Raw genomic sequence first — 12,245 nt, 5'->3', positions numbered from 1 at the left:
AAACTGCTGAGTCACAGCTGTGCACACAAACGTTGCAGTCATGCAACCGTAAAAACCCTTGTCTTAACATATGACTCAATTATGACATTTTCTCATCAATTCATTTTTGTTTCCAAGTCTACAGACAAGTGAATGTCTGTTTAACTTTCTCCATTAAGTCCAGAAAAAGGCAGTAAGTTGAATAATGTAATTTTGAGTTTTTCTGAGGCTTTATCTTGCTGAAACAGAGGCATCACCGGTGGGGGTTCCTAGATCAAACCCACCACAAGAACCCTTCAGAGCTAGAGGATGTCCTGGCACAGAAAGGCTCCCAAACCAGGTTTGTTTCAGGAAACAGATTAAAATATCTGAGAGATTGTGTTATGGTGTTTTGCTCTGCTGCAAAATATCTTAAAATCATCTGACTGTGCCACAAAAAATTTAAAAAACTCAAAACAGTTGTGGTTCCCTTTTTCACAGAGAGCTGATTGGGTCTGTTGAGCCGCAGATCAAGCTGATGGGAATTCACAGCGAACTGGTTAAACATGAATGAGTGAAAACAACATGAAAATGAAAGGCCTAGCATTCCTTGAAGGAATACATATCGCCCGCCACTTTCTTAAAGACAGTTTTAATTGAAGACAGCAACCGTCTGCCACGTAGCCACGGCTACATCTTGCAAGACATGTTAAAACTCGAATATGTGTTGAGGATGACACACAGCTACTACCACATAAACTTTACCTCGTTATCTGTAATTTGTATCTTCTAAGGTCTCTTAGGTGCAGTGGCTATCTTTAATGGTAATGACTTCAACAGTTAATCAGTTGTAGATATTCATCCAGTGATTACATTCTAGGAGTTTCATTTACTCAAACACACATGCACACACACACACACACGTACACATCCACACACACAAAGCACTTTGGATCGCCTTGTTGCTGAAAAGTGCTATATAAATAAATCTCACTTCACTTCACTTCACTTCACACACACACCCATACATACGTGTCTAAATGAGCTATGGGGACTCGTTTTGTCATGACTTGCAGGGACCACCCTTTCTATAGGTTCAGGAGTCATGAAAAAATATTGATTTAAAACAGTTTTCGTTATGGGGACCTGGATTTTGGTCCCCATAAGGACACGAGTCCCCATGACATGACTGTGTAAATGTTTTTTGTCCCCATGCCATGAGGAATACAAGAACACACGCACACATACACACACACCCAGATGCACACACCCACACACGCACACACACCAAATAATATATTGCAAATATATTATTTGGTGAAAATAGTTCAATTTTTAAAGTAATAGAAACTCTTGTTGAAGGCATGTATCTACCTTTAGTACTGACTAATGTTATATTTCTACATTTTCTGTTATGTTTTGTAAAGATCTAGAGAATATTAGTCTATATCATGTTCAGGCACACTGTTTAAAATTGTTTAACAATAAAAATACACATTTCAAAAGATTTTTTGTGTGTTTCTTTTAGCTTTAGCGGCCTTAGAAAATCTGCTGCAAACATCCAAGTGTTTCTATGAATGTAATATATAAAAGTGGCTTTATTTAAGCTTCTGTGGATGATGAACACTAGATCGAATGATGCACGTCGTGTTTTTATGCTTCTGATATTTTCATGTTGCAGCTTCTGAAGAGAGAACAAACAATGTGTTTGGATCCGCTGCTTTTAGATTTTAGGTAGCCTTTTAGCCTTTTGCTACTTCTGGTTTTTAGCTAGCCTTTTTAAGCTTTTAGCCACAATTTTGCCACTTTTAGTTTCTAAAAGAAGTACAAATGCTCAGAAGGGTGATCAGTGAGTGACTTTAGGTGTGCTGATTACTAATGGAATACAGGTAGTATGTGCGAAGCGGTGAAGGACCATTAGTGTCAGTGAAGGTACAATAAACAAAATACAAATAAACAGCCAAAATACCAACACTCATAATAGTCCAAACAAAACACAAACCAAGTATTTGTAAAATAGTGTGACAGATTATGCATGTGGGTACTGATAGGTCTTGAGGTCAAATCCATTTTAAAACAATCACCTACATGTTCCTGTCTTCTGATAAATTTGTGTTCATTTTGTGACGAGAAGCCAGCACAACTGGACTTTATTTCCTTTGGCCCACTTGACCCGTTATGAACAGCATCACCTCTTTAGTCCTCGTCTTTCGTCTGTGTCCTTTCAGACTCCAGTCTGCTCGACTGCAGCTGCAGTGAAATGATTGCATTAGCGCTGGGCTCTTCTGTTTATGTTTGGAATTCAGAAACTCGCTCTGTAGAGGGACGTTTGGATCAGAGTCCAGGTCCAGGAGCATCACTTTTCAGGACTCTGTTCATCTCGTGTCTGCGCTGGAGCGGAGACGGATGAGTTCTTTGCATTGAGAACAGATGAGGGGAGATACTGGTACAAATTTGGAAAATGACAGGTTTTTAGAAAAGCCTGTTTCCAGGCTGTGGGATGGTGTCCATGGCAGACACAGGTGATTGCTTCAGGAGGGGGTTGGAAAGATGGGATGATTAGAATCTGGGACACACAGTCAGAGTCTTGTTTGACTTCTGTAAACACAAATTCACAGGTGCTTATGTCTCATATCCTATAACAGGGGTGGGTAATTCTGGTCCTCGAGGGCCACCATCCTGCAGGTTTTACTTTGACCTTTGATCCAACACACCTAATTTGAATCAATGGCTGATTAACAGGCTTCTGCAGAACAAGATGAGGTAATTTAACCCCTGAATCAGGTGTGTTGGAGTCAGTGACACAGTCTCATAATCGTTAGGCTGTGGGTTTGAGCCCAGCCTTGTGTCAGGAAGGGCATCCAGTGTAAAATATCTGCCAAATCTTCCATGCGAGTTCGCTTGCTGTGACAAGAATCAGCTGACATGTGCTTATCTACAGTTCTTAAAAAAAGTATTCATAACCCTTGAACTTCTGCATATTTCATCACATTACAACCGCAAACTTTATTTCGCTGGGATTTTATGTGATAAAACAACACAGCGTTGTGCATAATCATAAAGTGGAAGGCAAATGATAACCGGCTGATGGGTTTCTGATTGCCACAATCGCAGTTTGCAGATGACCTTTTCAGGGAGGCTTTCCTCTGTATAAAGAAGACTTATTAAGCTACAACAAAACTATTAGGCTGCAGTGGGCAAAGTGTATGAAGACAATAAAGAGTACAACATTTTCACAGCAATCATATGTTCAACAAATGAGAATGTAAAATGGACAATTTGAAACAATTTGTTTCTGTGAGAAACAGAGGTGATTAAAATTTAATCACTTTACCTCCAAGTTTGTTTTTACTCTATGTTCTGTTATTTATTTTAATTTGTTAACTTTTTCAATGCAAAAGCTAATTTTGATTAGTAGTTTCTAATTAGTCTGTATTTCTGATTATTTTAAGGAGCTAAATACTGTCATTAACGTTTCAGGTCATTCTCAGCGAGTTCTGCACTTGGCCATAAACCCTGACAACACTCTTATCTTCTCTGCTGGAGCGGACCAGCGCTTCTGTATCTGGGATCTGTAGTTTAATCTTGAATCTGACGTCTGTGAAATGTGCTTTTACATCCAGCTGGCTGTCATGCACATTTCATGCACAATGTTATTTTATTATGACACCTAAGTTGTACATTGGCATTAAATTACAACTAATGAGAAATGGAAAATGAGATTTATTTTTTACATTATTGACACATTAAATACTGGATCAACATTTGAGGTTACTTACAAAATACTGATGTTTGTCCAGCATAATATATAAAACTTCATTAAAAATCAGCAATATTCTCTCCAGCCAGTCAGTGTGATGTTAACTGTGTTCCTGCATTTTTTCGTTGCAGGTTTTGTTTTACATTAAGTTTTAAAAACTAACTCAAATGGTTTTTATTACTTTTTTCTGAGATTTATTGGGGTATTATTTATTTGACTTGTTTGGGTTTAGTCATTCTTTTACATTTACAGCTCGTTTTTTTCTGATAAACTAGACTTATGTTGATCTGTGTGTTTTATGCAATGAAATAAAAATATCACTAGTACGTCTTCTTTTCCCTGACAAATAGTGTGACTTGTTTAAAGTTATTTTGTATGAAATACAGTCATGGTTTAACAGAAAGCAGGGTTAAGTCCTGGTGGCTTTGACCTTTGCATTTGATAGATGTCACTTGCAGGTAATTGACAAGCCCAGAACACTTTGTGCAGAAGGACTGTGGTGAAGATTTTATCTGAAAAACAAAGTTAACACTTTTTTTCTTCAGAGATAAATCTTTTGGATTGCACAAACAGAAGTGTAGATGTAAACTGAGGTTCAGATTAATATTTTTTTTACCACAAACATCTGAAAAAACTGGTGCACTTTATGATTATTATCATTACTGATTGCTGCTATAAGCAACAATGTTTTCGGCCATGACTGTGTGTGTGTTTGGCTGTAGCGTTTGCAAAATATCCACCACAGATACTGGACTTTAGCCAGCACAAAAATGGCTGTAACTCAGTCAGTTTTACAGATATGGAGCGAAGGTTTGGTGAGGTAGTAGTTGAGAGTCATCCTTAACATGCAGCGTTGGAAGGATATTGCAGACTGCAAGTGCTTGTCACTGCAATTAGATGAGTCATTGGATGTGATTGACACAGCTCAGTTGTGCATTTTTCTTTGGATGACTGCAAAAGAGGAGCTGTTAACAGTACTGTCCATGAAAGAACACACACGGGGACACAACATTTTTCTGTCTTTCTAAAATTTCATCGAAAAAAAACAAACAACTTCCAGTGTGCAAATTGATGTCCATAACCACAGACAGTGCGCCGGCAATGGTTGGTCATCTCCCATATAGATAGGTGCATAGAAAAAGGATCCACCACAGAATACCTCAACTTGTTCATACGTATGGGAGAAGGAAGCATCACACAATGATAATGCCCCATGGATTCAGGATCTAAGATCTGAACACAGCAATCTCCCAGAGCAAGAAACACTAACAGGAATGAAAAGCTGGACTGAACCTGGCTGAAGAAACTAACTGCAGCACAAATGAACAAGCTACTAACAGATAAGCCCCACCCTGAGTGGTTGACCCAAGAACAGTACTGATCATGAAAGACCCCCAGAAAGGGGCAATTCCATCCAACAACAACTAGAGGCCAATTCAAAACCAATTGCAAAAGTCAGCATCATCATGCAGCATATACCAAGGCGATGCTTTGTCTCCACTCCTGTTCTGCATGGGCCTGAACTCTCTCAGCCAGATGATAAATAAGGAAAGAGTGGCTGTGGATACTGGTTTCAAAGTGGAACAGGTGTCAGTCACCTCCTTGACATGGATGACATCAAGCTGTACGCTAAAAATGAACATTGAACTACCTGGAGGCAACATCACAGATGCCCAGGACAGCCACGAGTACCTTGGGTTGCAAATGGAAACCAGGATGAGGCCACAAGGAAGTCAGCCACAACCAAATACCTACAGAGAGTAAGGCAGGTCCTGAAGAGCCAGCTAAATGGTAAAAACAAAGTCCAAGCCATCAACACATTTGCAGTTCCAGTAATCAGATACACTGCTGGTATAATAACATGGCCAAAAGAGAAGATAGAAATCACATTCAGTCAACTTGTTTCTGAAGTTGTTCAGTTCTGGTTTTGAGTCTCGTTTTACATTGAGTTTTTCGTGTTTATTTAAATTTTGAGGATTTTGCAAAGTGTGAAATACTCACACAATGATCCAACCTGCATATGGCATGAACAAGAATCAAACTCTTATTTTTCAAGAGGGTTAAGGAAACATACTGGACAGTTCACAAACAGATGTTTTAAACCACTAAAGGTTGCACGATCTGTGCAGTTGTACTTCTAAATTTTTAGCCCCGTTTTTGTAGAAAAGCATGTCTTAATCATAACCTGTCCAAAATTTAAAGCGTTGGTTTTGCAACTTCATTTAGCTGTTCCCACAAGTTTGCACTCAGTGATAATAATCTTCTTCATAATTAAAAAAAAAAACCCCAAAGCAAACACTCTAATGCTCCACTGGCTGAGTCAGTTCTGATAAAGTTATCACAGCCTTTAAAATCAGATATCATGTCTGTTTCTTTTTTGTTGTTTTTTTGACTCTTGCATTTCCATGGTCACACCACAACCCTGGAGAAAAACACATAAAAGCCAGGGTGATCTTCCAGAGAGGGTACATTCATCTGCAGTTCAACAAAAGAGACAGAAATGTTCTCTCTGAGGGCTTTCGTCGCTTTCCTCCCCTGGATCTTTCTCCTTATTGTCAACTGGAGTGAGTAATTATTGCTTAGGTGCCATTATTTTGTTAGGATTTATTATATTTTGTTCATCCTCTTAGAGGATTAAAATGATCTGTTTATGTTTTTTGTGTGAGGTCATGGATCTGAGATCATCAATGGGAAAGAAGTGCGGCCACACTCGCTGCCTTTCATGGCTCTGCTGAAGTCAGACCAATCAGCCTGTGGAGGGATTTTAATCCATCCACAATGGGTCCTGACTGCTGCACACTGCACTGAGTAAGAACTTTAATGTCTTATGCATCTATCAGGCAATTTTCTAATTATTTTCCTAGAAAACAATGTATTCAGTATGACATTATTTGAGACTACCATTGTTCTGCACACTAATGCTCTTTTGTTCAGTTCAAACAATCTGGACTCTCTCAGAACAGCACCAATGTTACTTTTGATTCCCATCTCTGTTGCAGTAATCAAATACAACATTACACACTTGAGTAAACCTCATATTCTTTAAAAATAGGCATGTTTTCATCTCAGTTTATATTTGATTCACATAACAGAGATTTATTCAGACAGCAAAGTCTTTGGTACTGTATGTCGAACCACATGATGTTATCTGCTAAAAAAAGAAAAGAGGTGACTAACAACTTGCTGCAAGAAAATAAGTCATGATGCATCAGACAAGATTTGTTTTCTGTCAATCATGAACTTTAATTTTGCAATAGGTTGCAGTAGTGCAACAGAATTTGACAAACAGAAGTGCATAATAAGATTCATACTGTGAATAAACAATTTACAATTTACTTTGCAACTTTCACATAAGTTTAACACTACCTGTTTTGTTTGTTTATTTGTTTTGTTTTTGATTAATTTTTTTCTCTTGCAGTATGAAGACTGTGCAGCTCGGGGTGCACTCTATCAAAAATATGGAACAAGAAAAAAAATACAGACAGGTCCTGAATGTGGAGAGTCGCTTTGAACATCCTGAGTATGACTGTCATTCAAATGAAAACGACCTCAGGTTGCTCAAGGTAAGGCAGCAAACAGCAGCAGGTAGCTGATCTCTTGGTAAAAGAAAACAAATAATTAAAAACCTAGCAATCCTTGAAGGAATGTAAATCGCCCACCTCCTTTTCTGCCAGAGATTTAAACTAAGATCATTTTTACTTCAAATGTTAAATACTTGTACAGCCAGTGATTAGTTTCTGAGAGTTCCACTAACAACTGTCCAGTGGCTCATGAGATATTTTGCTAACAGACAGGCAGGGTTGATGACAAAAGGTAATGGTAAAGTTTTTTAAGCAAAAATGTTGAGAGGTCAGGGTAGGTGTTGTAAAAGACCCTCATTTACGACTACACACACACACACACACCCTATCATTATTGTCTTTATTGTCTCAGAGCAGATTTAAACATTCACACTCTTTTAAATATGCAGTGATTTGTTTCTCCATATTGTGTCTGATCTTATTTTCTATTTTCAAAAAGCAGAGTTAGTTTTGCCAAAAACAGCCAGTATCTACAGTGATATATATATTTTTTAATTTCAGCTTGAAAAGCCAGCGAAGCTAAACAAGTGGGTCAAAGTTCTCAAGGTGAATGATTTTGTCAAAGATCCAAAAGGTGGATCTGTCTGTCTGGTGGCTGGATGGGGAATAACAGAGTGCCAGATGGGGTCCGATGTCCTGCTGTCTGTCAACGTGACTGTGATCGACAGAAACAAGTGCAACTCTCCTGAATATTATGGCCATAATGACTCAAGCATTGTTATCTCTGATAACATGATCTGTGCTGGTTCAGATGGTGANGATATATATATGTTCTACTATTAAATGTTCCCACCTGAAATCTCTCAACAATAATGTGAGCTTCATACAACCAACAAAAAGACCCTCCTCTGCACAGCTGCTAAATAAAATGGTCTCGATCAGTTCTGGTAAATGTTACCACAATGTTCAGAAGGAGAGTTTGCATCAGATGTCATGTCATAAATGCATCCATTTTGCTGACACATACATTTCCATGGTCAGACCACATCCTGTGAGAAAAAACACATAAAAAGGTGAGCAATGAGGAGGGGATGCAGTCTCCACCAGATCAAAGACAGCGATAAGAAGAAATGTTCGCTCTGAGGGGCTTTGTTGCTTTCATCCTCTGTGCATTTCTACTTGTCAACTCAAGTGAGTACCCTTTTTAAGTGCAGTCATTTTAATTTATGATTATTGTTCTATTAATAATGATTGTTGTTCCTGATTTATTTACTTATTTGGATGTAAAAGTATTTGTATCACTTTTGTGTTAGGTCATGGATCTGAGATCATCAATGGGAAAGAAGTGCGGCCACACTCGCTGCCTTTCATGGCTCTGCTGGAGACAAACGAACCAGAATGTGGAGGGATTTTAATTCATCCACAATGGGTCCTGACTGCTGCACACTGCACTGAGTAAGAACTTTAACATCTCAGGCATTAAGTCTGCATTTACATAGCAATTTTCTAATCATGCTGATGTTGATTTATTTGATTCTGTGGGATTTTTGCATTATCTTGAACATCATTACTCTTTCCCTGCACTGTCTAAAAAATTAAATGATTTTTGAGATGTGTTCAAGATTGCCATTGTAAAATGAGAAGAACCCATTTAAAACTCTCCTTTTTCTTCCTCTTTTACACACATCAGGTATTTTCATTTCAGGATTTCAGCTTAGACAAGTGGATAGCTGCACGTTGTTGGCAAACATTTTAAGAATGAGAAATTTATAATTGATTCACAAGATTTTCTTAAGATGACACACAATAAGACAGCTTTAATGAAGCTCTCAGTCTTTGGTAAAAGTTGACTCACAGCCACACAGAGTTTGAGTTTAGGCAACATGACAGCTAACGTGAAGCACAGCGAGACGGTTCAAAACTGCATGACAGCAAAAGGTCAGTTATGACTGAACACATGATGCTGTCTTCCAATAAAAGAAAAGAAGAGGTAACTGAAACTAAATAATACTTGCTTGAAGAAACCACAGAAACCTCAGGGCTTCAGACATTTTTACTGAGACGTTTGTATTTAAAGTTTAAGTTTCAGTTCACAGTTGTGCAACATCTTTTAACCCTCCTGAAGCCCTCAAAACAGAGCTAGAGAGAGGAAGAGAAGCCCTTGTTACTTCAGTTCTATATGGCCATGGGAGGGATAAAGATTTTTAATTAAGTTGTGCTTAAAAACAGATTCTGCCATCAGGTGTTGTAATGCAGGGTTTCACATTCAAAAATCACAAGAAAAATTTTTTTTTGTAAAACTGAAATCATCCAGTTTTTTCCATCAGGCAAAACCAAATGCAAATGGTGACAAGAAGTTTATCTATTATCAAAATAATATGTCAGATAGAAACTGGTAATATATAAATAAAATCTGATGATATTACTATAATAAATTATGTTTAATATTCTGCTTTGTTCTGTTTACAGTTTAAAATAAATAACTTCTTTTGAGAAAATTAGTTCAAACCATGTCATTATTTTGCACAATCTAACCAATATTAATACCACACTGTGTTTCTGATCTTGCAGTATTAAAACTGTGCAGCTGGGGGTGCACTCCATTAAAGAAAAGAAAAAAGAAAACCAATACAGGCAGGTCCGAAAGGTGAAGAAACTACTTCCTCATCCCTGCTATGACAACGATGAAAAGGTCAATGACCTCATGTTGCTCAAGGTAAGGTGACATTATAAGAAAAGGAGGCAAAATAAAACATAATTCTAGTGTGAATTAGAAAATACTCAATATATTTTAAGGAAACATGTTGAGAAAAATGAAACAAAAAATAATTTAAAAAAGATTTCAGCCTTTTCAACTCTACTCCTGATACTTCATTTTTCCTTTTACATCTTAAATTTTGGTTCCACAGTGTTTGCTGTGTGTAGCTCTAACTTATAACATGTTTCCCAGCTGTAATTTGCTCAAACAAACATCACACTGTTTCCCATTCTGCTGTGATCTGCGCAGGTTTATTGTGCATGATGCATATTTATCGACTATTTTCAAAAAGCTGGATTTATTTTGCCATGAACAGTCAAACCATTTATAGTATTGTTTTTTGTTTTTCTTCTTTTAATTGTAATTTCAGCTCGATAAACCGGCAAAGCAAACTAAGTGGGTCAGTATTCTCAAGCTGAATAATAATATCAAAGAACCAGCAGCTGGATCCATCTGTCTGGTGGCTGGATGGGGGAAAACAAACAACTTGCAAAAAAACATGTCTGATGTCCTGATGTCCGTCAACGTGACTGTGATCGACAGAATAAAGTGCAACTCTCCTGAATATTATAACTTCAACCCGGTTATCTCTAAGAGCATGATCTGTGCTGGTTCAGATGGTAAAAATGTTGCAGATACATGCAAGGTAAGTGAGACTAACAACCTTTTATCTTAATGTTAAATGAAATGATTGCCTGAAAATGACCAACATGTGTTTTTATCTCTAGGGGGATTCAGGAGGGCCAATAATATGTAACAGAGTTCTGGTTGGAGTCACTTCTTTTGGGGTAAGGTGTGGAATAAAAACCAAGCCTGGGGTGTACTCTTTTCTCACAGAAAAACAGCTCAACTGGATCAAGAAGACAATGAAGAAGGCTGAAATATAATGAACTCTTTGTGATTTTATTTTTTGAATAAAGCTATTTAACTCTTTGAACCATGTTTATTGTGGTGCTGCTTTTTTTTTATCTTTATTTTGTTATTAAAGTAGATCTTGACAGAAAGTGGATCCAGATAGGTAAAAACATTAAATATAATTCATTACAGTCACTAACTTTGTAAGAAAAAGCAGCTGTCAATATTCACAACCCCATTTCCCAAAAAAGTTGGGACATAATGTAAAATGTAAATATAAACAGAATGCAATCATTTGCAAATCTCAACGACTCATATTTTATTAACTATGAGACACTGTATGTCAAGTTATTTCTCCACAGGATCCAGGTAACTTGAAAACCCAAGGACAAACAGACGCAAGTCTTGACTCAGCTTGAAACTTTTTATTTATTTTTATCTTCTTTGAAGCGACAGGTCAAAAACCTTTGAAGATCGAAACAAAAAATTAAACAATTTCATTTCTAATTTAAAGTTAAATAATATTCACTTTTAATTCACTTTAAGTCTTTTACATTTTTAACTATTTTGTACTGTGTACTTGCATCATTGTAACTGTAAATATTGTATATTCTAAACAATGTATTTTAAGTGCTTTTAAACATCCTAAATCATTTAAATAATCTAATCAATGTACATTTTTAAAGCATAATTATCTTTACATTTTTCACATAATTAAATTACTTTTAATCAATGAATTGCTTTTAAATCTCAGTCATCCCCAAACATACACCAACCAATATATTTCATCTTTTAATTTACTCAGTATAAAGGCTTGACATGGTCAATCTAAGCCCACAAATGTTCAATTTCATCATTACAGACAACTTTTTAAACTATTTTAAACACATGATTTAGGAAAATATTCAACCAAAATTCATTCTAGAAAAGGGATAAATTACTATTAGTATTTAACATTGATAAAGTCATCTTTAATTTATCTTTTAATGAACAACAAACTTGAGATATTTTGACTACTTCAACAACAATCCTATAGTGTCACTTCAATGATCTACACTGTTTGCTTTGACAACATGATTGACCAGCTTTCCTCCTTAAATTCACTTTAATTAAACCAAATTTTGGTATCTTAGCTTAACTATAACCTAAACTTATACATACTTACTTTACTACTCACTTAACTATGTCTTTTAACATTCTTTTTTAACAGATTTGACTCACCAGTGGCCTGTCTGTGTCCATTCTATCCTGCTGGTTGTTTGTTTGACTCCACACCTGTGTCATTAGTACAGGTGGAGGTGGAGCATTTACCTGGCCTTGTCTAGATTTAGCACCATCTGGTGGTCACATTGAAAATGGGTCAAGTTGAGAGAGAGAGAGATGGAGATATGAC

At 36.8% G+C, this 12,245-nt stretch overlaps 2 protein-coding genes across 2 annotated transcripts in view; both read left to right on the top strand.

Annotated features, from left to right (window-relative positions):
* The first annotated feature begins 6,035 nt into the window (after positions 1-6,035).
* LOC108233661 (granzyme K-like) overlaps positions 6,036-12,245 on the top strand; it is a 24,662-nt gene continuing 18,452 nt past the window's right edge. Inside the window, exon 1 of the mRNA XM_037976301.1 lies at positions 6,036-6,282. Within this exon, the coding sequence (XP_037832229.1) occupies positions 6,219-6,282 (64 nt within the window). The 5' untranslated portion in view covers positions 6,036-6,218. The remainder of the gene's footprint in view (positions 6,283-12,245) is intronic.
* On the top strand, positions 8,136-10,927 carry LOC108233662 (granzyme A-like). Its single transcript, XM_017412258.2, has 5 exons — positions 8,136-8,430; positions 8,553-8,694; positions 9,811-9,955; positions 10,368-10,643; positions 10,726-10,927. Exons 1-5 carry the CDS (start codon positions 8,370-8,372, stop codon positions 10,882-10,884), a joined length of 783 nt encoding a protein of 260 aa, XP_017267747.1. The 5' UTR covers positions 8,136-8,369; the 3' UTR covers positions 10,885-10,927.

This window comes from Kryptolebias marmoratus, linkage group LG1 (genome assembly GCF_001649575.2).
Source record: "Kryptolebias marmoratus isolate JLee-2015 linkage group LG1, ASM164957v2, whole genome shotgun sequence".
Lineage (NCBI taxonomy): Eukaryota > Metazoa > Chordata > Actinopteri > Cyprinodontiformes > Rivulidae > Kryptolebias > Kryptolebias marmoratus.
Note: the sequence above shows the minus strand (reverse complement) of the source record. Positions and strands in the feature narration are given on the sequence as shown.

Bases quoted from the DNA above. Each gene is read 5' to 3' on its own strand.
- LOC108233662 (XM_017412258.2), top strand. From the start codon at position 8,370: ATGTTCGCTCTGAGGGGCTTTGTTGCTTTCATCCTCTGTGCATTTCTA. The intron at 8,695-9,810 runs GTAAGAACTTTA...CTGATCTTGCAG, and splicing joins ACTGCTGCACACTGCACTGA to TATTAAAACTGTGCAGCTGG. The intron at 9,956-10,367 runs GTAAGGTGACAT...TTGTAATTTCAG, and splicing joins ATGACCTCATGTTGCTCAAG to CTCGATAAACCGGCAAAGCA.